At 36.3% G+C, this 27,177-nt stretch overlaps 5 protein-coding genes across 12 annotated transcripts; 3 read left to right on the top strand and 2 right to left on the bottom strand.

The window, feature by feature from the left end:
- Positions 1–132: 132 nt before the first annotated feature.
- Positions 133–12,422, top strand: LOC112494611 (serine-rich adhesin for platelets-like; the record flags this gene model as incomplete). The annotated part of the gene is made up of 8 exons (XM_025086816.1): positions 133–248; positions 407–5,875; positions 6,089–7,627; positions 8,936–9,282; positions 9,346–9,912; positions 9,983–10,891; positions 10,961–12,348; positions 12,393–12,422. Coding segments are annotated over 8 exons (10,365 nt in total), but the record flags the coding sequence as incomplete, so codon positions are not given.
- On the top strand, positions 12,243–22,329 carry LOC107268786. Of its 5 annotated transcripts, none has more exons than XM_025086852.1 (11): positions 12,243–20,038; positions 20,121–20,252; positions 20,315–20,452; positions 20,525–20,700; positions 20,766–20,916; positions 21,044–21,211; positions 21,288–21,427; positions 21,514–21,669; positions 21,755–21,913; positions 21,977–22,088; positions 22,168–22,329. In XM_025086852.1, the coding sequence occupies exons 1-11, from the start codon at positions 12,601–12,603 to the stop codon at positions 22,227–22,229; spliced, it is 8,832 nt and encodes a 2,943-aa protein (XP_024942620.1). In that variant the 5' UTR covers positions 12,243–12,600; the 3' UTR covers positions 22,230–22,329. The 5 variants fall into 5 exon arrangements, 4 of the variants coding, with proteins under 4 accessions (XP_024942620.1, XP_024942618.1, XP_024942622.1 ...); XM_025086850.1 differs by having other exon boundaries at positions 21,034–21,207; XR_003060224.1 differs by lacking the exons at positions 21,755–21,913; positions 21,977–22,088; positions 22,168–22,329 and having other exon boundaries at positions 21,034–21,211; positions 21,514–21,647.
- A 141-nt stretch (positions 22,330–22,470) lies between these two features.
- Positions 22,471–23,099, bottom strand: LOC107269186 (cytochrome c oxidase subunit 7C, mitochondrial). 2 transcript variants are annotated; one of them, XM_015742778.2, is made up of 3 exons: positions 22,891–23,099; positions 22,668–22,784; positions 22,471–22,595 (listed from the first exon to the last, which is right to left on the bottom strand). In XM_015742778.2, the coding sequence occupies exons 1-2, from the start codon at positions 22,978–22,980 to the stop codon at positions 22,671–22,673; spliced, it is 204 nt and encodes a 67-aa protein (XP_015598264.1). In that variant the 5' UTR covers positions 22,981–23,099; the 3' UTR covers positions 22,471–22,595; positions 22,668–22,670. The 2 variants fall into 2 exon arrangements, with proteins under 2 accessions (XP_015598264.1, XP_015598256.1); XM_015742770.2 differs by having other exon boundaries at positions 22,471–22,582; positions 22,891–23,097.
- Positions 23,100–23,171: 72 nt separating this feature from the next.
- On the top strand, positions 23,172–24,323 carry LOC107269165 (protein C19orf12 homolog). The gene is made up of 3 exons (XM_015742719.1): positions 23,172–23,394; positions 23,570–23,732; positions 23,802–24,323. Exons 1-3 carry the CDS (start codon positions 23,392–23,394, stop codon positions 24,089–24,091), a joined length of 456 nt encoding a protein of 151 aa, XP_015598205.1. The 5' UTR covers positions 23,172–23,391; the 3' UTR covers positions 24,092–24,323.
- Positions 24,250–27,130, bottom strand: LOC107269086 (amiloride-sensitive sodium channel subunit gamma-like). Of its 3 annotated transcripts, none has more exons than XM_025086863.1 (13): positions 26,830–27,130; positions 26,551–26,759; positions 26,366–26,476; positions 26,012–26,257; positions 25,842–25,930; positions 25,616–25,782; positions 25,425–25,532; positions 25,247–25,358; positions 25,109–25,190; positions 24,991–25,063; positions 24,751–24,918; positions 24,482–24,689; positions 24,250–24,416 (listed from the first exon to the last, which is right to left on the bottom strand). In XM_025086863.1, exons 1-13 carry the CDS (start codon positions 27,007–27,009, stop codon positions 24,346–24,348), a joined length of 1,824 nt encoding a protein of 607 aa, XP_024942631.1. In that variant the 5' UTR covers positions 27,010–27,130; the 3' UTR covers positions 24,250–24,345. The 3 variants fall into 3 exon arrangements, with proteins under 3 accessions (XP_024942631.1, XP_024942633.1, XP_024942635.1); XM_025086865.1 differs by having other exon boundaries at positions 24,991–25,048; XM_025086867.1 differs by having other exon boundaries at positions 26,813–26,951.
- Between the last annotated feature and the right edge of the window lie 47 nt (positions 27,131–27,177).

The raw sequence follows: 27,177 nt of genomic DNA, 5'->3' as shown, positions 1-27,177 counted from the left end.
GATCAACAGGAATCACGGAATCAACGGGAACCATGGAATCAACTAAAACCACGGAATCAACCAAAATTACAGAATCAACAGGAATCGCGGAATCAACAGGAACCATTGAATCAACTAAAACCTCGGAATCAACCAAAATCACAGAATCAACAGGAATCACGGGATCAACAGGAATCACGGAATCAACGGGAACCATGGAATCAACTAAAACCACGGAATCAACCAAAATTACAGAATCAACAGGAATCGCGGAATCAACAGGAACCATTGAATCAACTAAAACCTCGGAATCAACCAAAATCACAGAATCAACAGGAATCACGGGATCAACAGGAATCACGGAATCAACAGGAATCACGGGATCAACAACAATGACGGAATCAACAGGAATCAATGAATCAACAAGAATGACGGGATCAACAGGAATCACAGAATCAATAGGAATTACGAAATCAACACGAACCATGGAATCAACTAAAACCAGGGAATTAACAGAAATTACAGAAACCATAGAATCAACAGAAGCTATAGAATCAACTAAAACTAGGGAATCAACAGAAATTATGAAATCAACAGAAATCACAGAGTCAACAGGAATCACAGAATCAACAGGGACCAAGGAATTAACAGGAACCAAAGAATTAACAGGAACCATGAAATCAACAGAACCGATAATTATAATAACCAGATTGCCTATAGGTAGTATAACGGAGTCAACAGGAACCACAAAATCAACTGAAGGCATTTCGACTATTACTACTTCAGTATTTCCTGAAAATATTACTGCAATAACAGAACGGTCAGATACCACAGCAACGATTACTGTACTTTCATCAAGCAGTACATCACCAATGACAGAAAGCACAGAATTTACAGAATCAACATCTACAATTTCTTTCAAAACAGTGGAAGCAGAATCTTCTACTGCAGAACTCAAAACCAAAGGAACTCTTACTATGACAGGTTTAGAGATAACCAAAGGAAAGTCTTCAACTCTGGAAACAACGAGTTCAATTTTGTTGTACAGTACAACTACTCCATTAACATATGTCGAAACGATCACATTATTTGATGAGATTCCTGAGATTACTGTATTCACAGAAGAAAATATGTTCACTACGATCTCTCCAGAAACCACAGAGGGAAAAACTTCAACAATAGAAACTACAACTATAAGTACAGTTTCGTTAGAAAGTACAACAGCTCAACCCAATTCTATAGAATCGACCACATTACCTCCTACTATTCCTGAGACAATAACGACAGAGTCCACCTCAGAAGAAATATTAATGCCATCTTCAGGCACAACAGAAGAGAAATCTTCAACCATAGAAATTATGACGGAAAGTCATATATTGGAGAGTACAACCAATGGATTTATTTCAGTTGAAATGACAACGTTACCTGTTATGACCTCTCAGGCAGCAATAACAGAGTCTACAACAGTAGAAGTAACAGAAGCAGCTACAGCTCGCCCGGAAATCAATATGAGGGAATCCAGTTCGGTGGAAAGTGAAACAGCATCTGAAATTTTGTCGGAAATTACTGAATTTGCTACAGAACCGTTAGAAATAGCCAGATTAACGATGAGTACTCCAGAGAGTACTGGTACAAAATCCATGTCATTCGAGACAACACTAACAACAATGACGGCACAACAGGGCATCACTCCAAAATCAACATCGGCAGAATCTACTGGACAAGTTACTACTGCAGAAATTACGACTCAAGAACTCCCGGAAAGAACATCTAAACCGCAAGAAATGACAACTTCTACAGTTTCTGGAATTTCTACGTCTATCAGTGAGCAATCAGAAACAGCAACAACAACAATCTTTTCCACTCTTGCACAAGTGTCGCCTGAGCAAGTTGCAAGTACAGCCATTGTAGGAATTGAAACCACGTCTGTACTGGAAATTTCTGCTGCTACAATTAATCTCAGTATAGCGAGTACAACAACATTAGCCAAATTAGAAGAAATTACAACCACTGGAATAACACTTACGAATGAGCCAACAGAAACCACGATGGCGCTAAAAAAAAGTATAGCTACTAGCGAAGCATCTACACTGTCCACTCTTACAGGTATCGAAACTACAACGACAGAAGCTAAAACTACGTTCACTGCTCAAGAACCTAGTATCAGTACTGAAAAGACATTAGAAACGAAGGAAAGTACTATATTCACAGCGAGCACGTTCGAAACAACTGAAGCTGAAATAACATCGATTTCTGTCCCTACACTTTCGTACACTAGTGTCAGTACAGAAGGTTCGACAAGAAAAGTTATTGTAGAAATAGCTGAAGAAACAACTGCAAATGAAAAGATTTCATCAGAACCTGAAATCTTATGTACGAGTCAAAACACAGCTACCGAAAAATCTACTGTGATGGTAGAAGTAGAAAGCACTGCTGCCTCTGGAACGCAACACACCGGCGCTGCTACTTCAATTGCTGAGATTACTGAAAAATCAATTGTATCTTCCACAATGGTAGAATCTAGTAGTATAATGGAGGAACTTTTTCCTACATTAAATACCACGGGTGCTATTATAACTTTATCAACTGCAAAAGCTGAGATCGGAACAGAGGCACTTGCTTCTACATTAGGTAGGACCAATACTACTGCCAATTCACAAAGTACAGAAACTACAATCACAGTAAAAGACCTTATACCTACAACAAGCACGACGAGTACTATTGTAACAACTTCAATAACTGAAGAAATTACGACGACAATGGAAGAACTTGTTCCCATAGTAAGTTTGACAAGTACTGGTGAAAGTTCAGCAACTACCGAAGTTACAACCATAATAGAAGGAATTGTTCCTACGTTAAGTTTGACAGGTAGTACTACAGCTTCAACGAGTGTTGATACTACTGTCATAACAGAAGAACTTGTTCCTATATTAAGTACGGCAAATACAACTACAATAACGTCAAAAACAACAGAAACTACGACCATAAATGAAGAACTTATTCCTACATTAGATACTGCTGGTAGTACTTCAAGTTCAAGAAATGTTGAACAAACAACTGCAATGGAAGAATTGGTTCCTACATTAAGCATAGCGAGTACTAATAAGGTGACAAAAGAAGAAACATTAAATACTGTGTCCAATGTTATTGGAACTACAGCAATTAGTACAACAGCAAAAACAGAAGGTTCCAGTGTCTTCGATACTAAAACACTTTCAAACTTTACAACTTCATTTATGGAAGAAACTTCTGTGATAACTGTGGAAGAAGTTGAACAACCTTTAAGTACTTCTAGCAAGGAAGGCATAATTGAAGAGGAAAGTACCGTGAAGGAAACGTCAACTGGATCCAGCATTTTTAAAATAAGTAGCCCTCTTTCTGACGTTACTTCCATGATTTTTGAAACAGAATTACAATCGGAGAGTACTACAGTAAAGGTTTTGCATACCTCATTTACAACATTAGTTCCTTCAACACCGACAGCAACTGTCAGTAGTGCTACTGAGGAGTATGGAGAACCTGTTGTTGAAGAGTACGAAGAACCTGCTACTGAAGAATATGAAGAATCTGTTACTGAAGTTGATGAGGAGTACACAGAACCCGAAACAGAAAATGAATATGAAGAAGAGTATAACGAAAACGACAAAGAGTCTGGGATATCTACTGCTGATTATTTCGAGTATGATAAAGGGCTAACTAACACATGGAAACCTGCAACAATTCCAATACCCATGTTTACCAGTCCAACGATTTCCGAATCTGAAGTGAAATCTAATCCGTCAATATCTTCAAAAACTACTTCAATAAAAGCTACAACTGAATCTTTAGCTACTGGAACTAGCGAAGAAGTAAGAACCGCCATGGTCAAGACGAAAATACCCATTTTAGAAAGTGAAACAACAACTACACCGACAACAGCAACATTGGAACCTACGGAGGAGACGTCAACGTCTTTTGTAAAATCTGAAAAGACTGCTATGACAGCATCCTCACAAGAAGAGGAGCTAGAAGTAACAGAAACACTTTCGAAGCTTGGTACAAGAACAACGGAAGAAAAAACTCTTGGCTCGACTATTGAGAAATTCATTATAACGACAGAATCACTGCCAATTGAACTGGAACCTGATGACATAACAACCAAAAAGTACAAATTTAAATCCACAATGGCACCAACAACGGAATTATTCCCGGAAATAACACTTCCAAAATTTTTAACAAGACCAGACGAACACGGTGTAAACCCGCAGAAGCCTTTGACTTCTTCGACAACTATTAACAATTTCAGCACAACTGAGAAGTCTCATGAGCTAACTGAGAGTATAACAACAATTGAAAGTATTTCCACAACAGTATCGGAAGCAGAAGACACTATTCCTGAAACTACTTCCACAGTAGTGTCGGAAGCAGAAGGCACTATTTCTGGAACTACTTCCACAGCAGTGTTGGAAGAAAAAAGCACTATTTCTGAAAGTACTTCCACAGCAGTGTCAGAAGCAGAAGGCACTATTTCTGGAACTACTTCCACATCAGTGTCGGAAGAAAAAAGCACTATTTCTGAAAGTACTTCCACAGCAGTGTCGGAAGCTGAAGCCACTATTTCTGAAAGTACTTCCACAGCAGTGTCAGAAGCAGAAGGCACTATTTCTGGAACTACTTCCACATCAGTGTCGGAAGAAAGAAGCACTATTTCTGAAAGTACTTCCACAGCAGTGTCGGAAGAAAAAAGCACTATTTCTGGAACTACTTCCACATCAGTGTCGGAAGAAAGAAGCACTATTTCTGAAAGTACTTCCACAGCAGTGTCGGAAGCAGAAGGCACTATTTCTGGAACTACTTCCACATCAGTGTCGGAAGAAAGAAGCACTATTTTTAAAAGTACTTCCACAGCAGTATCGGAAGAGAAAAGCACTATTTCTGGAACTACTTCCACAGCAGTGTCGGAAGCAGAAGCCACTATTTCTGGAACTACTTCCACAGCAATGTCGGAAGAAAGAAGCACTATTTCTGGAACTACTTCCACAGCAGTGTCGGAAGAAAAAAGCACTATTTCTGGAACTACTTCCACATCAGTGTCGGAAGAAAGAAGCACTATTTCTGAAAGTACTTCCACAGCAGTGTCGGAAGAAAGAAGCACTATTTCTGGAACTACTTCCACATCAGTGTCGGAAGAAAGAAGCACTATTTCTGAAAGTACTTCCACAGCAGTGTCGGAAGAAAGAAGCACTATTTCTGGAACTACTTCCACATCAGTGTCGGAAGAAAGAAGCACTATTTCTGAAAGTACTTCCACAGCAGTGTCGGAAGAAAGAAGCACTATTTCTGGAACTACTTCCACATCAGTGTCGGAAGAAAGAAGCACTATTTCTGAAAGTACTTCCACAGCAGTGTCGGAAGAAAGAAGCACTATTTCTGGAACTACTTCCACAGCAGTGTCGGAAGCAGAAGCCACTATTTCTGGAACTACTTCAACAGCAGTGTCGGAAGAAAGAAGCACTATTTCTGGAACTACTTCCACAGCAGTGTCGGAAGAAAAAAGCACTATTTCTGGAACTACTTCCACATCAGTGTCGGAAGAAAGAAGCACTATTTCTGGAACTACTTCCACAGCAGTGTCGGAAGAAAAAAGCACTATTTTTGGAACTACTTCCACAGCAATGTCGGAAGCTGAAGGCACTATTTCTGAAAATACTTTCACAGCAATGTCGGAAGCAAAAAGCACTATTTCTGAAAGTACTTCAACTGTAGATATAGGAGTAAAACAGGAAACAATTACAATGGTACAAATGGAAACGTCACCAACTGCAAGTGTGATGTATACTACAGTATCGGAAGTTCAAACTACAGCGAGAGAGAATCTTGGTACAACAACAAAGAAAGTCTTGACCGAAGATGAACTGTCTCATAAAAAGGAAGAATTAGATGAAAGAAAGGAAGAACAGGAAAACAAGGCCGACGAACTAGAGGAGAAGAAAAAAGATTTGGAAGAACGGGAAAAAGACTTGGAGGACAGAGAACGAGAGGAGAAGAAAGAGGAGGAGGAGTGGAAAAAAGAAAAAGAACGATTAGAAACAGCAACAACAACAACCACTACTATAATTTCTACAACAAGTACTTTGGCAACAACCACGGAAGATCAAATGAAAAGACAAGAGCTAGAAGATGAGGAAAGCAGGCAGAACCAGTTGGATAAAGAATTTGATAAAATGAAGAAAGAGCTGGACGATAAAGAGAAGGAACTGGAAAATAAAGAAAATCATTTAGATGAGAAATCAGATGAAATAGAGAAGGAAAAAGAGGAGTTTGACGAAGAGCAGAAAAGACGAAAGGAAGAAGAAACGGAATTGCAAGAGAAGGAGGAGAAAAAAGAAGAAGAAGAATTGGAACAGGAGTCGGAAACAAAGACAACAACAATCATATCAACTGTTACAACCACTACTATATCAATAGACACTACAACTATGATTCCATTAATTGAATCTACTCAACACACTCCTCAACCGCCCACAGAAGAAAGTTCAATTGAATCGTTGGATCATACCAAGAAAACGACCTATCATACAACTGACGATGATTCATATGGACAATACGTGTATGATGAAAATGAAGATACTTGGAAGGAACAGAAAACAACCGAGCGAGAATCAAGCGAACCAGAAAAAGAAGAGGACAAAAAAGAGAACAAAGAGATTGAAGTGGTCACAAAGAGGGTTTGCTTGAATGTTCTTAAAAATGGAACCTTACCTGATTCCTTGAATAAGAAAAAATACGCTACAAAGGTGATCTGCTTGCCTCACCTTGGAAAGCCAAGAAAAAATCGTTCACCTCCTGGCAGACTGGTAAGAAATATCTTGAATTTTAATACTGAGAAATTCAGCAGTGCCGCGGAAGGTAGCAAAGAGAAAATTGAAAAAAGGAGCGACGAGATGATTACGAAAATTGATACATTGGAACTCAAGAATCATGAGTGGATTGATAACGAATCAACACCAAAGTTACGTCATTACAAAGGTTTTACACGGATATATGAAAGGTGGACGAAAGTGCCATACGTGCCAGTAACTTATTCGAAGAAACACGAATCAAAAATTATACCATTCCCCGTGCAAGATGAAACTTTTATGCATAAGCAATTTTTTTTGAACGAGGAAGATCAACGGGTCCAGCCTACTCAGGTGAACAGATTGCATGATTACGAGTGGACGGAAAGTATGAAAAGTAAATCTGACACTACTGAAGTCGATGACAAAATGAAGAGAAGTTACGGCGAGAAAGTTAAAGAGCGCGAGGGTGACAGTGAGAATAAAGATGACAGTTTGGAGTACGAAGAGAATTGTCAGGTCCGCTTGCAAAATAAGTTAGGACATGGAGAAACGATTAATCCTGTTGGTTCAAATAATATTCCAACTCCGTGTCCTCCTGTCGAATGCGAAAATTTGAAGAAGAACGAGGAAGATAAAGATGAGGAATACGAGGAGAATGAGGAAGAACCTGAGTCCAATACGAAAGGAAACAAATGGGAAAATCAAGAAGTAAAAGAGAACGAGGAAACAGATGAATTGATGACAACTCGTGAGGACGATGTAACATCTGAAGAAAATAGCAAAGAGACGGACGAGGAAGAAGAAAGAAAGGAGGAACTGGAAGAGAAGTTAGAGATAGGGAATAAAGAGATAAAGGAGAAAATGAAAGATGAAAACAAGAAGCTAGAACAGAAATCGAAAGAGGAAGAGAACAGAGAGGAGGAAGAGAATTCTGAAGAAGAAGAGAATAAAGAACCGGAAGTAAAGTCAAATGAAGAAAAGGAAAATAGAGAGTCAGAAGAAAAATTGAAAGATCAAGAAGAAGACAGAGAGCCGGAACAGACAACGACTCGAAATAAAGATAAAGACCTGGAAGAGAAATCAAAAGATGAAGATAACGAGGAAGAAGAGAAATCAAAAGATGAAGATAACGAAAAAGAAGAGAAATCAAAAGGTGAAGATAATGAGAAAGAAGACAAATCAAAAGATGAAGATAACGAGAAAGAAGAGAAATCAAAAGGTGAAGATAACGAGAAAGAAGAGAAATCAAAAGGTGAAGATAACGAGAAAGAAGAGAAATCAAAAGGTGAAGATAACGAGAAAGAAGAGAAATCAAAAGGTGAAGATAACGAGAAAGAAGAGAAATCAAAAGGTGAAGATAACGAGAAAGAAGAGAAATCAAAAGGTGAAGATAACGAGAAAGAAGAGAAATCAAAAGGTGAAGATAACGAGAAAGAAGAGAAATCAAAAGGTGAAGATAACGAGAAAGAAGAGAAATCAAAAGGTGAAGATAACGAGAAAGAAGAGAAATCAAAAGGTGAAGATAACGAGAAAGAAGAGAAATCAAAAGGTGAAGATAACGAGAAAGAAGAGAAATCAAAAGGTGAAGATAACGAGAAAGAAGAGAAATCAAAAGGTGAAGATAACGAGAAAGAAGAGAAATCAAAAGGTGAAGATAACGAGAAAGAAGAGAAATCAAAAGGTGAAGATAACGAGAAAGAAGAGAAATCAAAAGGTGAAGATAACGAGAAAGAAGAGAAATCAAAAGGTGAAGATAACGAGAAAGAAGTGAAATCAAAAGATGAAGATAACGATAAAGAAGAGAAATCAAAAGGTGAAGATAACGAGAAAGAAGAGAAATCAAAAGGTGAAGATAACGAGAAAGAAGAGAAATCAAAAGGTGAAGATAACGAGAAAGAAGAGAAATCAAAAGGTGAAGATAACGAGAAAGAAGAGAAATCAAAAGGTGAAGATAACGAGAAAGAAGAGAAATCAAAAGGTGAAGATAACGAGAAAGAAGAGAAATCAAAAGGTGAAGATAACGAGAAAGAAGAGAAATCAAAAGACGAAGATAACGAGAAAGAAGAGAAATCAAAAGATGAAGAGAATCAAGAGGCGAAACAAAATTACGAAGAAGACCTCGAGTATGTCACCAGCGAGGATGAGTCATCTGGTGAGAGCGAAGATTACGGAGAATACGAGGAGAATGACGAGGATAATGGGGATAAATTCGTTTACGATAATAAAGACGAAAGTTGGATTGCATATGACGAAGATCAAGAAAGGAATGAGCCACAAGAAGCCCCGGCGAAAAGTGCCGGTGCAAAATCAACAAAATTGGATGGACTCGAAAGAAAGATAAACATCACCCGAGCAACATCTAAATTGCAAGCTCAAAAGCAAAAGGAACTGAACCAAAAGGAAAAGGAGCTGGTGCGCATGAAGGAGACACTCGCGACGAAAGAAAATAAGTTGCGAGCGGAAGAGGTGAAGCTAAAGAAAAGTGAAAAGGGCTTACGTGAAAAAGAAAATAAAATAAAACATCTTGGTAAGACCTACAAATCAGAATCCAAGCGAGATAAAATCACTTCTACCACTAATATAAAAACGATTGCTAATTCGGATGATCTTATTGGGAATGACAACGACAAAAGAACTGTTGTTATTGCTAGTAGAAATCCAATCAAGAGAGACTTCAAGTACCTAGACTTTCTTGCCGGTGAGACTAACAATGCTGCTAGGCGAAAACGCGAGGCGCAAGTACAAGATGTTGTTGCAAGTGGTACAGTAGGATACGCTGCAGACTCTGTAGCGGATGATGAAGAATACAACATTTTCCGATACAGAACTGAAAAGAAATCCTACACTGTAAATGTAATACGCTTGGACTATGACGAGAAAGAAGAAAATCATAAAATGAAGTGCGTTCCCCCAAGTCTCGAAGAATTGGTGATAAAAGAAGAGTACACAGCGAGTACTACTGAAAAAATTGCAACAAAAAGAGTACCAAACAAGTTTGATGTCAACACAAGAAAATACAATCTCGCGTACGACACTAATGAAGAAAATAATGAAATCGAAGAACCGGATGAGAGCAATGAAGAGCTTGATGAAGGTCAAGATCTTAAGAATGGTCAGTCCAAGGAAAATGTTCAATCAAATCTATTTCAAAATCTTACAAATCTAAAAACAATTTTTTTCAGGACAAGATAAACGCTTCAAGGGGGATCCTAAGGAGAGAAATACACCAGGACCCAAATGGCCAACGGAAAGGACCACCAGATTTCACATAGGAGGCACATGGACCTGGGATAAGGAGTTCGTGGATGATTCTATTCCTGATACTGCGAACCAGGAAGAAGATAGTCATGGAGAACTTCAAACAACATGTTTAACCATAATTGTACCAAAACAAAATAGTATCGAAAGTAGTATAGGTGGGAGTGAAAGTGAACAGAATCTTCAGGACGAAGAATATCCTGAGAATCAAATAGAGAAACCGTTAGTTAAGCGCGGGGTAAAAATTCCAAGCTTTAAATTGCTAAAAAAGACCAGAGGTTTTCACGAGAGAAATGTTTCGATGAAAGACGCGCACGGGAATTTGGAAAACAGCCTTTTTTCGAATTTTCGAAACTTTCTTAGTCCCGAACGAAAGATTATCTATAATCCAAAACCAAATCTACGAAGAATCAAGTCTGTCGAACATTTTGGCAACGATCATAATTATTCGGATGACGTATTGGACGAGGTTGATGAAGATAATGAAAATGATTATGACGCTGATCAATTCAAAGTGGAACAGGATCAAACAAATTTTAATGCAATTAATCAAAGTCCTACCAATGACGTTCCGAGTAATTCCTCGAAGACTGATTCTCAAACAACACCCACTCTACGACCGACGATCAGTACTGTAATTACGACTGTCACAAATACTGAAAATACTAAAGATAGTTTAAGTGCCGAAGTTAATACAATAGCAGGTATTATGGATACCAGTAGAGAAACAACACCAACTACCAAAGTTTTAACAACTACAACGACTGTAACAACTACAGCGAGCATTGATGAAATGGTTAATTTTGAAGAAAACGAGGACAGTGTGAATGATGGTATGTTTAAAATAATCTTGTTTATCTAAAGACATGTTAATATCAGTACTGTTATTGTTGTTTTTGTAGGTAGCACAACAACTATCGGTAGAAAACCAATTGATGCAACATCAGCTTCTCTACATGTCAAAGAAGTACTTGAACAGGAAACGTCAGGTAATGCGGAGGACGACAACTTGAAGGAACAATATTATTATGAGGAGATTACTGATTCTCCTGAAGGCAAATTAGAATCATCTGAGGTAGCAAAAACAAATAATCCTGTAATAGAACAGGTACAACTTCCATTGGCAGCTGAATACGCGGATTACAAAGAAGATTCGTATATTGTTAACGAAGACGTGGGTTTGATAACGATGCCCGTGCAAGAAACTTTGGAAACGAACGACGTCAAGAGAGAAAAGAATGCATCGGTAAATTCTTCCACAATGAATGCAAAAAAGACTGTGAAGAATGAGAAAGTTGGGGAGAAAAGAAAAAATGACAAGTTTCGATCGATTTTTGATATCTTCGACGAAAATGAGAGGACGGGTCAAAGTAATGTACAGAAATATGGAGAATCGAGAAAAAAAGTTAAGAATATTTTTTTAACTGATAATCGAGAGATCCATCAATCAGCTGCAGACCCAAAAGCTTCTTCTGGGATGTTTTCACCTATTTTCAAAATGAAGAATGTAAAATTTATACAAATTGAAAACGTGAATATGCTACCAAAAGAAATTGCAATAGTATACAGATGTGGTCCACCCGAGATCATTACGGAATATCAAGATATTTTATCACAAACTGAAAGCACTCCTAAATTGACTTTTGACACCAATAAATTTAGTGAAAAAACTGTCGTGACACCTAACAGAGTAACTGAACCTATCACAGATAACAGAACTTTCCACACAACTACTGAAAACTCAACTGTCGCTCCGACCGTTACTTCAACAAGTGAAAGTACAACAATCACAAAAGATACTGTAACGCACCCCAAAACAACACCATATACAGAATTTGATATGATGGATCATACTAAAAGCAATAATAAAACTTGTCAAAAGATTTCTATCGAGGACATTCACGAGATAATGAAAACAACGACTATCCCAACAACTACAACATCTCCCAGAAGCGAAGATAGGGGTTATACCAGAAGTAATAATGTTGGAGAGCACAAAAAACTATTTTCTTGTACAAGAAGCAGCAGTAATCAAAAAAATCATATCACTTCAAGGTCCCCAGCAACAACAATTTATGAACCTTTGGCAACATCAATAAAGACCATGATAATGACTGACGTACCATTGCAAACTGATGATACCGGTGCTGGAGCATATGATGCAACAGAAAAATCAAAATCAAAATTGAAAGAACTCTGTGAAAATAAACTTAAACAGCTAACAGTAGTGTTTAAAGCTGTCGAAGAGAATACAATCGAAGCCAATAACGAAGACGAATATAACGATCTTGTGCAAGCTTATAAAGAGCTTCATAGTAATTCAGCACATTTTAGAGAACCGGTGGGCAAGGATTTGAAAAATAAATATCAAGTAAAGTACGAGGATGCGCAAAACGTGAATCATGGACGTCATCGGTACCCGTGGAAAATCGAAGCCGGATGTCGCAAAAGTCATTCTTCGAAAAAGGGAAGAAAGTTTCGGAAAACAAGTATTTTTGATTACACGAACGTGCGCAAAAGAGACAGAAGATCCCGGGAGAAGATGAAGAAGAAGTTGGATGCTCTGCGAAATGGCAAAACGTCAAGACGCATCTCGGCGAAGAGAAATATCTTTAAAATGTGGAACAGGAAATTACCAGAACCCATGGAGATGGTGAAGTTCGAGGATTTCGAGCGTCAAAAGAAAATGAGACCAGAAGATATTGAAAAAGAAGCTGCTGTCAGTATTATGAATTCTCTACTGCAGAGTACTGTCATGCATGATCTGGAAACAACCACTGTCATTGGTACAACAACTACGAAACCGGTAACAACAACACAAACGATCCTACAGCAAGTTTACACGTATGCAACGGAGCCGGTCGATCCTGAAAACGCCAATGAGGTTCGATATGATGGAAAACTGACTTACCCTAAACATACCGATGAGCATCTTTCAGGTTGGAGAAATCTGAATCAACAAGATGACATTGTCCGTGGAACGAAGCGGGTGGAACTCGAAAATGGCGGATTGGAGAAACGGGTAGGTCTTAAACCTAAAAGTGAAAATGATGAAGAGACAGCAGAACGCGATTCAAAAACTACTACCGAAGAACCTACCCTTATGTCCGAACTTAAATTAGATGAACATGTTCATAGAACAACTGTCGGCGATACAAAAAATTGTAAAGAACAAGAACCAGTTATGAACATAACCAAAGAGTTGGATTCATTGGAGATGTATGACTGGACTGAATCGCGATTCGCGGCTGGAATTTCAAAGACTAATAAAAGTTCTTCAAAATTGACTACTTCAATGAAAAGTACTGCATCGAAAACAACCACAAAAATACCTACTATTGTATCCCATGAAATAAAACAACCTGTACACATTGCGAGTACTTCTAATACGAAGACAACAACAACTGCTATTATTCCAGAGCCTAGTACTACAACTAAAAAACCCAATACGACAACAACTACAGCAAAACCTAGAAATGCAAGTACTACAATGAAAAAATCAAATACAAAAAAGCATACTACTACAAAAAAGCATACTGCTACAGAAAAACATACTACTGCAGAAAAGCATACTACTACAGAAAAGCATACTACTACTACAAAAAAGCCTGTAAGCAAGAAACAAAAAGAGAAGAGTACAACAGCACATCATGTTGATAAAAGCAGTAGTACGAAGAAGCCTTCAACGCAAAAACATGTTTCTTTGGATAAACTGCACCCTCAGTACAAGACAGAAAACATGTTGGATCATTCTGATTTTACTACATCATCCAACCTATCTCCAGCTTTTATAGTCTGCCTTCCGGAAATTCAGGGAAACTTAGACTTCACTACAACGATGGAACCCTTAAATTTTAATGATCTTCTCATATCCGGCAACGGGGCAAGCGACAATTTCAACTTGGCAATCACTACGACAAAATCTGACCCTTTACTAGGCGAGGAGGGCATTCCACCAATGAACAATTTAAATGAAGTCCTGGAAAAATTGTATCGTAGTGAAACAACTCTTTCGTTACCTGCAATGTTGATTGGTCATGGGGTGCAGTTAAAAGATGATCGAGACACTTTGAAACATTTCCTAGCCAAATTGCAACCCAGCAATTTGCAAGAAGATCAATTTTTGAAAATGAGGAATTCTAATAAATCGCCCGGAAGAACTGCACGCAAGGAAACTTTCTCATTGTTTCCAGTGGAGACTAGGGCAAACGTCATCAATGATCGTAAGTCAATTTCCAAAAGAAGGAGCCGCAGCGTCTCGTCAAAAAATCGGACTTTCGAATCCTGGGAGGATGAAGTAAATCTTGATGAACAAGATCCAAAGAATACTGAGGATAAGAATGTTGAATTAATTCGTAATAGCGATGTTGCGGAAGATGATAATGAAAATTCATTGGACTCATCTAATAAACAGGATAACTTGAAGAATAACGGGGTAGAAAAGGAGAAGCAGTTATGGTACGATTACGAATCGAACTACGAGGATAATTTATATGGAGAAGGCATGCGTCGTAGATCTTTGCTGGGTTTAAAACATCATCCAAAAATAACCAAAAATGTACACAAGGAAAATATTCTGCCAGTCGTAAAAAATGAAAATGTAAAACTTTTTGCTCGAGTCAAAAAGTCCCTAGGTACTACAAATAGTACTTTGGATAGTGGAAATTTCGCTAATAATAATGATACGAAAAATTTGGAAAGTTCCTCACTGTTAGGAAAAGTGTTGACAATGATTAACGATAATTATAATCAAGATTACGAGAGCCGATTGAAGTCGGGATATCTCCTTGAAGACAAAGTAGATTCCAACGAAGAAGACAAGAATTTGACGAAAATCGCAAAACCTCGAAGTCTTTTGGAGAAAGTCAAAGAAATCATTAATTCTGCCATGGGTCGTAGCACTAATAACAAGAATCAATTGCAGGAAAATCAAACGAAACAAATCGAAGTCTCTCGTAATTTACATGGAAAGGAAAAAAATAACGACAGAAAAAATATACAAGATCCATTTACCGTAAAGAATATAAAGCCCGATACACAAGAAACAAGTAAAAGTGCCGCAGTAATTATGAAAGAACGCGTCGCAAGGAACAAAGCACAAACCAGTTTAAAATTGAGGAACAAATTACGAAAAGTATTGCAAGTGACAAAAAAACCCTATCAAAATGCAAAGCACGTGAAAACAAGTAAGAAGCTAACAGAAACGAAGGTAAATCCAAAGCAGATAATATTGGATCACAAAAAAAGTTCAGAGTCTCACAAGAAGAAATCTGAAAAAGATAAAAATTCACTCAACATCCGCAAAGAACATCCGTCGCACAAGAACAGCAGCAGCAACAGCTTTATGAAAAAAGTAAAAAAAAAACCGAGGGCTACAGCGAGATTACCGACTGGTGGTAAACTTAAAAAAATGTCTGCTGTCAAAGTAAAAATTAAATCAACTACCAGCAAAAATAAACTGAGCTCAAGAAAACCTCCGTCGGTAAGTAGTTCGACGCTGAAAAAGGTTCAGAAGGTAACGAAGAAGCCCATGCGTGCGAAATCAAAAAGCTTGAAGAATCCAAAAACGAAAAATTCTTCAAAAACGTTGAAAAGTCCTCAAAGATTTAATCGCGAGGGAAGAGACTTTGTGATAGAGAACAAATCACATTCTCTCAACATCAGTAGTATAATACCAACGGTTCGTGAATTGGTTGAAAAAGAAAATTTAGGAAATCTTGAGAAAATAATCGTATACGTAGATAAGCGCAAGAATAATTTTTCATCGACAAAGCCGAAAAATATTTTGAACCAAGGTCAAATAAAATCTCAAAATTACAAATTGAGAGAGCAAACTGAAGTTTTAAAAGGACGATCTAAGAGTTTAATGGGAAATTCAAATCTCTTTAACAATTATAAAATGACGAATGAAGGTGTTGAAAGCGTTGGGAATTCTTCGTTGATCGATAAAGGAAAATTATCCATCGATGGTCTTTCTTTGAATGAAGTAGTTTCCAAAGTTGCTGATGAAATTTTACAATCCATTGTGCCATCCTCTGATGTGTCTTCGTATCCGATGGATCCTCACTTAGCTATCAAGATAATACAGCCAGTGGCCAATGGAAGTGAAGAAATTATAAAAGAATTCAATATAGACTTATCAAATACAAATGTCACCTTGGATAATGTTGATCCTGTAAAAAATCGAAAAACTCGTTTGACAAATTTAGGTGATTACAGGAAAAATGAAAATTTTGACCAATCAAATTTTCCTCTTGCAACCAGATACAGAAATGAACGGAAAATGAATCTGGTTGATTTGCCATACAAAAAGAGAAGAAACTGGCTGAGAAAAATTAGAGGAGATGAAGATGTAGCTGATATTAAAAAAATGCTTAAAAAATTAGAACAGCTGCGATCACAGGAGAGCTATTCGTCTGATCATTCTCGATTTCCAAAATCGTTGCACAACAATGGCAGACACAGAAAGCGTATGAAGATGCGAAGAAGCAGACCGACACATAGATTGCGAAAGGGATGCTGGGGTAAGAAAAATAATCTTCGAAAAAGTCACGTTATCGGAAAATCGTCCGATAAGAATTTTTGCGATTCCGATGAGAGCATCAAGGAAAAGATAAAGATTCTTTACGCCATTCATCACAATGATAATGACTTGAAGAAGAAAAAGAAGAAGGAAAGTGGAAAATATTCGACAAACAAAAAGAACCAGATTTTTTCGAAAAACACAGTGAAAAAGGGAAATTTAAAAAAAATTAAAACAAAACGCGAGACCAATGAAGATCAAAATGATACATCAATCAATGACGCGCGTGATAACTTAATGAACGTGGAAGACGGCGATAAAACTCATTTGGAAAATTTTTATGACACAGAAAAATTCCAAGAGGATCCTGATTGGCTAGAAAACTCTTATTACAACGATCATGACAATCCAGATGATGAGATCAATGATTTATCTGATGACTATCAGGACCTTGAGAATGATGATACTTTCGACAGATTCAGAAGAGAGGAGCCATTTTCTGATTACGAAGAACCAATTGGAAATTTGTATGACAGTATAAAGAGAATCGTGGGAAAGAATATACAAGAAAAACAAGTCTCTGAAGAACCAATATACAGTTTTTTAGCATACAATGAAAAATTGTCGCCTCAGCAGGAACTCAAGAATTCATCAACTGTCGATCCTAGTTTGTTTTTATACAGCAATAATAATTCTTGTGCTGTCAAGACTCTTGGAAACGTTGAATTTCCTGCCGAAGAGAATTCCACGAGTGGAACAAAAAAGAGCGACATCGTGAACGCTCCATTGATTTTGGAAAATTCAAAATTCACTGAACGTCAATCAAAACTGCCTGAAACAAAGAAGTTTCGGTTCAACAGTTCAACTTCAATACGTGGAATTGTACATCCTACTAAGAAATCAGTTCATTCTATGACAAATTATGAAATTCCACTCATAACTGCGGATCCTTTTTCAAAAGATCATTTTGGATCAGAGATAAAAGGTAGCAATAAGGAAGCACAAGCGTCAAATCCTTTTCCACCACTTTCTGAACCTGACGCACCTGAAAGATTAGATAAAAAAAATGACGTAAAACTGAACTTGAAAATGGATGAGATGTTGGATGAAAAAAATGTGAAAAAACCTGAACACATGACGTTTATCAGAAATTCTCTTGGCAGAGTTAAAAAGCAAAATAATAGTCGTGACAAGGGTCGACCTGATCCTACTATTAAATTGAAAAATGTTATTCCAAGACAAAAGAAAAAACTTCATAGCCAAGGAAAACGAATAAATTATAATTACAGAATTGGGGAACCTGCAGGTATGAATGATAAGAAGCACAAAATTGATACGGATGAATTGGAAACAGGTAAGAATTTTCAAAATGCTTTGGCAGAAATGACTAGGCTTCTTGGTGACATTACTTTGAAAACGGATAGCAAAATAAATTCTACAAGTCAGTCTGTCAATGAAACCAGAATAGAGCGAGCTGCCAATGATAATAAAACTGGAATAGAATTTTGCAAAAATTGTCATTATTTCTGTTCGCAATTGGAGTTCAAGCAAAGGGACAAAAAGTGTTTACTGAAGAAAGTGAATAAGAAATTGATGTCCACGACACCCCTTAGTATTTTGAGTAATAAAGAAAAAAATAAAAACTCTGTTGAATATACAGCAAAAGACGTGAAAGGTATGGCAGAGAAAATTTTGAGATTTTCCAGTGAAATGAATAAACATTTGAAAAAAATTGATAAGGTTCGTGACGTTCAGGATGTTGATTTTGATGGTATGGTTGAAAAATTTGGAAAGAATGAACTAGGCCTTACTGAGGAAACTGACAGGAGATCCTTGAGGACTCTTATCAATGAGATTATCAACGTCGAGAAAAATGTTAATACCACGTTACAAATAATTAAAAGAAAATTGGAAGAAACAACAACACAAAGTTTCAGTTCCGAAACTTTGGATTTTGGAATAATTTCGAATTTTAAAGATAGTCAATTTCATGATAGGTCAAGGCATAAAGTGAAATCTTGGCACGAGTCTCCAAGGACCAGAGCTGTACAGAAGCTTAAGATTATTCTGGATAACGTGGCTAAAGATAGTTTGAAAAAGGGAAACGAAATTCTTTTGGAAAGGAACAAAAATGTTTTGCATGCTAAACAGGAGATCAAATCCATTTTGGATGATTTGGTGAACAATCCAGACAACGTAGATGCCAGTATGAATTTTGACAGACTGTCTGGAGTGAAGGATTTAAATTTCTATATAAATGGCAAAGATAAGGGACATCATTTTCTCAAGATAAAAGATAAGCCAAATAAGTCAACAAAATATACTACTAACAAACTGAATGCCACCACGTCGAAACCGCGTTCTACAACAAGAAAAATGTTTAATAAATCAAGTAAAAAATATAATAAGAAATTTACACAGAATAAGTCAGGAAAGAATGAAAAAAAGAAAAAAAAATTAGTCCAAAAGAATCATAAGATAGCGTTAAAACATCAGATTGCACCAAAACATACTAATGGTAGAAGCAGACAGAGGAGTCAGAAACGTAAAAAGATTTCTCCAAAACGTGATAAGCATAAACGAAAAGATAATCCAAATAAAAAAAAACTAGATCAGCTGAAATACGAAGAGGATCGTATAGACGAGATTGACAGAGAGATCAAGGAGATCCTAAAGGAGGAAAGTAATGGAGCCAAACTGAACAAATATAATTTGAAGTCAGATTTTCTCGCTATGCTTCCTGGAGAATTGAATGATAGTTTTGGCAAATTGAAGGAAACCAATTATTCACCAGGACTGAGAGTGAAGAAAGATCTTTCACGTGACAATGAAAAATTTCAATATGAATTAAATGAACGCTTAAATGACGACGTCATAAACAAAGAAAATTCAAAACGAGTAGGACGTCAACTCTGCAATGAAAGATTGACAAAAGAAAAGCAATCGAAGATTAATAAGTCCAAAAATAACCCAAATGGTGGAAAATCTGTTGAGAATTCAAAAAAAAAAATCAATTCATTAAAAAAATTGTCAAAAGGAAAGCATGTCAAATTAGAAACTCAGACAATAATACCCATTGAAAACGGACAACTTCGCGTAAAATATATTTACCGTGATAGAAAGCCATTGATGAAGAAAAGTGTAAATTTTCAAAAAAAACAAAAAGTAGAGTTATCTTCAACTTCATTAGGATCTGATTGTGCAAACTGCATCTGTGATATGGACCACGTCATTCAGGACCTGAGAAAAATTTTTATCAAAAAAGATGACATTCTCCCTTACATTAAATCATATACTTGTACCGGATATACTGATATTGGCAATCAAATATTATTAACAATTGATGATGATTCTTTGCCAAGGGGTCGATATGATTTCGAAGAAGTCAGAGGTCAAAAATATATTGGACCAATGGACCTTGAGAATACTCTAAAACGTGGTTTAAACGATAGAGATGGTAAGTCCTGTGCAATTTCTTCTGTAAACAAATATGTTGATAATAATTATAATATTTACAATAAATTATTAATGTTTGTCAGATGCTGAAATATTCTCAATGCCAGGTTATAATTTAAATGTACCATGTAATCATAATGGAGATGATATGTGGATAATGAGTACTGGTAGATTAAATTACACCTGGATACAAGCTGATGGCAGTCCCGTACCAGGTAGATTAATATGATACATATAACTCATGGATAAAAAAAATATATTTCATTATATATTGCAGGATTTATTCAAAAAAATGGCAACCTTAGAGTCTACGACGTGGATGCTAGAAATGCTGGAAATTATTCATGTGTCGTTAGCTACATAGATCCAGAAAGCGAGGAGCTCGTGAGAAATGTCTACAATCACAGTATCAATGGTATTTATATAAAATCTAATATTGCTGTATTAAAGTAATAAGTTTTTAATGCTCTTATTAACTTTTGTATAGTGGTGACACTGCCTAGTTACACGTTACGTGCAGGCAATCGTTACAAACTGGATAATTGTGAAGATTCTAATTTGGAGAGTCTGTCTATGTACTTTCCAAAGAAGCTAAATAGCATTCTCTGCAGAAATGGAACCTGTGACATTTTTGTCTTTACACCACACTGCTACCGTGGACAAGTAAGTCATCAATAATGATAATATTACTCCAATTGTGTTTCAGTGATTTATATTCTTCCGTTTAGGTAACGATAATAATTCTTGTGGTCCCATCGAGTACTGCTCATCTGATTCCTTTGAGTCCAACGCAGTGTGGCCTTCCATGCCGAAAAGCCATTCAGGACAAAATTGTATTGCTCCTTAGTAGGAATATGGAACGTGTGCTGCGTAAACCGAGTTAGTAAAAACTATTATAGTTTCCTAGTCTCAATCAGCATAAGTCATAGAAATGTACGGTGTTAAAGAATACTCTTGCTTATTAACAGTATTTTCTATAGAGATCTTTAACGACAGTTTCTTTCAGGTCACCACGTGGTAGTCAAACACTCCTCCCAATTCAGGATCACGAATGGATCAGTAACAGAAGTAAAAGAGGAAAGACTGCAAAGGATAGAGGAAGCGATCTGTCTAGGGTGGGTCTTCTCATTGGTTGTCCTGCAGGATATAATCTTCAGGACACTCATTGCTGTAAGTTTAATATTAAGATTTTTTTTTCGAAGTAGTTCATGTTATACAAATCCTTTTTTTCGTTCTCCTTTTATTGGTAGATCCATGCAGTCCAGGTTATTACAGTGAGGATGGTGCATCCCGTTGCAAGAAGTGTCCTCCAGGAACTTACCAGCCTGAATCAGGCTCTAGAAATTGTCGTCCTTGCACTAATCCCTTCGTAGATGGTTGTATTGATATGGTAACTTTTATTTTTATTGTGCTAACGAGGTAACCAATGTGCGATGTTTCTAATTACATATGTCTTGGTTTGTGTTTCATTTACAGCTTTGGAATTATTCCTCTAGTATTACAGCAGCTCTTGTGAGTATGACAACACTGATATTAATGCTGCTGATAATACTAGTGTGCTGCATGAGAAAGATACATAAACAAGAAGCTGAAACATGTGCAAGATCCACAGAAATCTCAACCAAGTATCAGGTAACGAGAATTTCAGGAATCTATTGTTATATTAATTCAGTTATTCAAGAATTATCTAACTGTATGTAATTTTTCATTTTCATAGTTAGTAGAGAGTCAACCAATGAAAACTATTCAAGAACTTAGTGATGAAGAGAATGACTATAGCTGGGAATGCGAATGTAAACCAAAAAGAAAAAGGATATCTAAACGAAATCAGAGATCTGACATGGATAGGATCCGTGATACCGATCGTAGAAGCAAAGTAAAAATGGCGTTAAAAAGTCATTATTCAATAAGAAAACATGAAATTACTGAATGATTTCAGGTAAGAAAATATTGTGACAAAGAAAAGAAAGAACGCAAGTTGGATCAAGTTCGAACTATTCCAATAGTATGTATTGATTCACATCCAGCTCACGAAGGATACTATGATACTCGTATGTATATAATATTACCTTACAAGTATGAGCTAATTCTGTAAGAATTCATTTATAGCAAACTATGATTATACTGCAGATTTTTTGGAAGTATTGCGCAGAACAAAACCTCCAGTGCCACAACCAGACTTTGACCAATGATCATAAATCCCCAGATCAACTAAAGTGTCGACTGAGGAAACAGAATCTAATTCATAATACTATTACTATATACATAATACTATACATGACACCAGAATATACAATACTTAATTTTAATCACTAACGGTAGGTTCTTAATTATTGTATATCGGTTGTATTTTACTAATAAAAAACAAAATACTACAAGACTAATGACAGGCATAGTACTTATGTACTATTTAAAAAATGACGACCCATGAGATTTCAATAATGGATATAGGTTTATTAACTGTACAATATCAAAGAAATAGACCCAGTTACATAGATGTAGACTGTACCTGCTTGTACTACAATGAAATCAGCCCAACCAGACCCTGTAAAGGGTGACTTAATATAATATAAAGATATATTAGCTCGATATCCGCAAAACATGGCTGATACAATGGAATATGTACTCACAGCTTATTTCAGCAGTTGATGACGCAGTATCAGGAATGGAGCACCAAGTCCGGTGCCAAAGAAGAGAATGAAATAGGCAGTCAACTTGAATCGATTGTGAATGGAGAATGGGAGATTCTGAAACAAAAAATCATCAATTTCCCAACTTTAGCGCTCCAGAATTTGATTGTAAAGTTGTACAGTAGATTATGCAACAGTAAAAAAATGATATATTTTTACGTACGATTCCAGGAATACCGCCGGGCTCATCATGATGATCGGACCGCCTTAAAGCGGACGTCGTAAACCTCCTTATTACTTGACGGCTTATCATTTTCGGTAATTAATTTCAAACGCAGTATAGAACTTATGCCCAACCACTCTTACCAGAACCGTCTCGCACTCTGCGAAAATATGCAGTCGAGAAAATGGGCGACTGTATGTAAGTATAGTTTTGTACCCCAGTGCCATCTATAATTCACAATGGAGATACTGTAAAGTATATACAGTTATCTGCCGGTAAGTGTGGTTTGTGTAATTTGTTACCGGAGAAGTACTTTTCAAGTATATATTACATCATTTTCGTCGGAAAAGTCATAGGTTTCTTTAAAATCGGTACCACCACTATTCGTTTTGGCATTTTGAAATATATACATATATAGACAAGAAGATTTTTATTGCGTCTAATAAAAATTAGGATCATTTGTAGTTTCAAAAAATAACCTTATACTTTCTGCTGACAATAATGGTAATGTTTTTTGAATATTGGATTTATTTATGTCAAATAACATGTGATTAATTAACAAAAGTTACTATTATACAATACGTGCTTCTGTTTCTTCCAATATAAATAGTTTAAAAACATCTTTGTATTTTTCTTCCAAATTTTTGAAGTGTTTGATAAAGTATAAACTATGTTTCAGAATGTGTCACTGGAAGCTAATGGTTTTATCGATGAAATTCTAAAACTTACTGAGCTACAAGAAATGAAGGTGGCTATGAAAAATAATGTTCTGGCAGGATTTTTTGTAGGTGTAACAACACTGTGTGGTGGTTTATTTTTTGGCCCTCTAGGAATTGCAATTGGTATAAAAATAAATAATAAAATTGGTCATTAATTGTCTCATATAAGGAAAATTATTCTTTTATTATTAGGTAGTACATTTGGAGGGTGCACAGCTTCGTATGTATTACGTGGGACCTTTAAATCAGTACCACAAATAATAAAAGAAGATCTTACGCCTGAGCAAAGGAAAAAACTGGCAGCTTCTGTGCAGGAACTTTGTAGTACTCACAACATACAAACAGCTCTTCAATTAGCCTTGTATTTGAAAGATGACAAAGCATTACTTCTAATGGTCATTCAATTGATCAAAACATTTTTGGAATCTGAATTGGCTGTAAAAACTATAGAATCGTGTACACTACCAAGTTCTAAAGCATGATTTATAACAATTTAAAGATCAATTTCTCACCTATTAACTATTTAAATTAATCACTTTTTTAACTAGTATGTGGCGAAGAGAAAACATCTCCCCTGTGTAAGCAAGATTAAAGATAGGATAGACAGATATTAAATTTAAAACAAAGTCAATATAAATGCGGTGCTGCAGTTTTGTTTAATTCGTACTATTGTGTATTTTTTTATTTAACAAAATAAACATATTGAGATTAGTATTAAACTCTATTATTCACATAATCACCAAACGAATTTAATAGGTTTCACAGATTGCATTCCAGAAGAGAGACGTGGAGGACCAAATCTAAAATCTAAATTTTAAAGTGATATTTATATATAAATCTAGAAAAATTTGTATCCTTATATTATTAGTTACCTGTGTAGAAAATTCCATTTCTTAAGTTTCGGCGATGATTTTTATTTGGCATTGCTGTTGATCCTCTCTGATATATCATGCAAAATCCATAATGACACAGTGCAAAAGTCAGTCTAAGAAAGACCTCAACGACTTCAAGAAGCATAAAGAGAGTAACACCCAAGTATAGACTTAAAGCACCACCCAAACTACCCACAAATGTTTGGAGCTATGATAAAAAAATCTGTCAATTTGGTAACTAGAAAACATTATTGTGATGAGAGCATCACCTTATAAGTTGGATGCTGAACGATAGATTGAATTCGTAGGTTTTCAAAAAAGACATCAATAGTCAGAACATTTTCCACAACACGTTGTTTTTCCTGTATTTGATTCTCTGACTGATACATCTTGTATTTGCAGTTACGTGCCATACCAAATCTCTGAGCTACATCGCACTAAGAATAAAGAAATCTTAAACTGAAGAAACTGTAATCAAATTGTAGGAAATTAAAGTAAGTTTATCTCACCCAATTGTTATCATTAGGCCAAGTAGCCTGAGATATTTTCATTTCATACATTGTTTCTCTGAAATCAAAAACCCTTGACATGCCAAAGATATCAATATTCAGTTACTTTAACTCGTACCTGCAATCCATATTACAGCTGCAAGTTCTTATGGAGTTTTCAAACTCATCTAGTACTTGACTTGCGCAAGCATAATTCTGATCTAAAAAATTAAATAATTAGTTTAATTAATATATTATTTGAAGTAATCAAACTTACGTTCCGACGTTAAGTTACACGGAAAAGCCTCAGTAGCCAGATCCATGTAATTTGGATGAGTACAGGAGCAGCTTTCTTCAAAAGCCAGTTGTAAGCAAACACGTTGGCAGCGCTACTCAATGTTTAATTTATTATTTATTAAGAATTAAATACACAATAGATTAAAATCACATCTTACCTCCATTGTGTAAGGGTACGAATCAGTTATTCTGGAGGCATACCAAGTGCGCTCCCAGCCTGACGTACAATTGGTACTATACGGTAATTTCTCCCTATTCAATCGGACCTGATAAAAGTAAGGAAAGTGGAAAAATTACGTACTAGTTTTTTAATATAACAATTTACTGCATCAATTATTTATAGATGCACCTCCATCAATGCAAGGCCCGTTGCTGTATGGGGTGGTACTGTTACCCCATTTGCATCTGGCAATGGTAACATCGACGGTGCATGCACAACAACCCGTGCACCAGCTCTTGGGCTCAAACCACCCCCGATATAATTTCTTTGATCAAGAAACAATTCCAGAGACAAACCTAAATTGTAAATTCATATAAAGATTTTGTTGTTAACTTTTAACGATTTAATTAAATACCGTAATCCTTGCCGGGCATTACTGTTTTTCTAGTAGTCATGAATGTAAAACAATTTCCAAAAGTTGTGCTTAAGAGAGGCCTAAAGAACCTATATAGATAATTAAATTAATTTAACAATTAATGATTTAATGATTAATGCGATCAATACATTTACAGATATCTTATTTACAGGGTAACATTGCTGCAAGACTTTCCACTAAAAGTACAAGCTCTTATGAACTCATCTGTGTCGTGTCCCATCGCGGAGCGATGCTCTTCAGAAAAGTTAGTATATAGTGCCATAAAATTCATAAGATCATTAAACGATCTCGTTTGATTAACTGGCTTTTTTTCATCATCTTCGCCAATTGATACTGTTACTGCAGCAATTGATTCTATCGTAGTCTTTGTCGTATTAGAAGATATTTTGACTTCTCTGCAAGCAAATTGTTTAAAACAACAATACTATCAAGAGACTCGGTCGAGTCTCGCGCCAAGTACAGGCAACATCTTTTCTAGAGTGTTTTAAATTGAATAATCATACCCTGTGATTAACTTATCTGATCGTTTTGATCTAAGAATACTATTAATTTTTATAGTATTATCTCTTCTTGGTTTCCAATGAAGTTCAATGCAACTAGTCATATCGTATAATCTAGAAAATATAATGTTCATTAAAATATGTCTAGCCTGTATTTTCCAAATACCAACTCTAAAGAGAAATCTTACTCTTGCAATCGATCTCCTAGATCCGTGTCCCGGTTTCTTCTTGCAAGTCTTCGTAAATTACCGCAGTGTACGGGATTCAGATTGCAAACAGTGACAGCAGGAAATGGTAAAGAAGTCGCTTGCTTGATATTTATAGTTGTAATGACTGGATATGCCAAGTAATCCATCCAACTGATATAAACATCTCGAATCGTACAAGCTAGACCAATCTGTAACCAATTTTGTTGATACAATAATATAGAAAAATTTAGTATATACATACAGTGTCCATTGAGTTACCACGAAAAGAATAGACCAGGCGATAGTGGCAAATTTTCCTTGAGCATTGTGAACACTTTGTAAACCAGGAATCGTTGTAAGGCCAAGATATTTATGCCAAGTACGCCATATTGGATTCCAATATCCTAATACTTTACGAAACCACTTGGATTTTACGATTTTTCCTCTGTAGAACATCATAGAGCTAGAAAACGTGTAGCTTTGTTAGCATTTCTTTTTGACACTGTTTTCTTCGGGAGACGTGCAAAGAGCTTGATTTATCCTGAAATCTTTTCATTTTTAATAAGAGCAGGCGTCATTTGGGTCGCTGTGTATCATCAGCTTTGTTTGCTCAACAAACAACAACGT

The sequence above is a fragment of the Cephus cinctus genome, unplaced genomic scaffold (assembly GCF_000341935.2).
Source record: "Cephus cinctus unplaced genomic scaffold, Ccin1 Ccin1_scaffold0068, whole genome shotgun sequence".
Classification (NCBI taxonomy): Eukaryota; Metazoa; Arthropoda; class Insecta; order Hymenoptera; family Cephidae; genus Cephus; species Cephus cinctus.
This window is presented reverse-complemented; position numbering and strand designations above follow the sequence as displayed.

Excerpts from the sequence above, each read along its gene's own strand:
- LOC107268786 (XM_025086850.1), top strand. The coding sequence starts at position 12,601 with ATGAAGAAGAAGTTGGATGCTCTGCGAAATGGCAAAACGTCAAGACGC. Across the intron at positions 20,253-20,314 it reads TGATGGCAGTCCCGTACCAG|GATTTATTCAAAAAAATGGC; the intron begins GTAGATTAATAT and ends TATATATTGCAG. Across the intron at positions 21,670-21,754 it reads AAATCTCAACCAAGTATCAG|TTAGTAGAGAGTCAACCAAT; the intron begins GTAACGAGAATT and ends TCATTTTCATAG.
- LOC107269186 (XM_015742778.2), bottom strand. The coding sequence starts at position 22,980 with ATGATAAGCCGTCAAGTAATAAGGAGGTTTACGACGTCCGCTTTAAGG. Across the intron at positions 22,785-22,890 it reads CCGGCGGTATTCCTGGAATC|AATCTCCCATTCTCCATTCA; the intron begins GTACGTAAAAAT and ends TTTTTGTTTCAG.
- LOC107269165 (XM_015742719.1), top strand. Across the intron at positions 23,733-23,801 it reads CCCTCTAGGAATTGCAATTG|GTAGTACATTTGGAGGGTGC; the intron begins GTATAAAAATAA and ends TTTTATTATTAG.
- LOC107269086 (XM_025086863.1), bottom strand. The coding sequence starts at position 27,009 with ATGATGTTCTACAGAGGAAAAATCGTAAAATCCAAGTGGTTTCGTAAA. Across the intron at positions 25,931-26,011 it reads TCTTGCAGCAATGTTACCCT|GTTCTTTAGGCCTCTCTTAA; the intron begins GTAAATAAGATA and ends TTATCTATATAG. Across the intron at positions 25,783-25,841 it reads AATGCCCGGCAAGGATTACG|GTTTGTCTCTGGAATTGTTT; the intron begins GTATTTAATTAA and ends TTTACAATTTAG.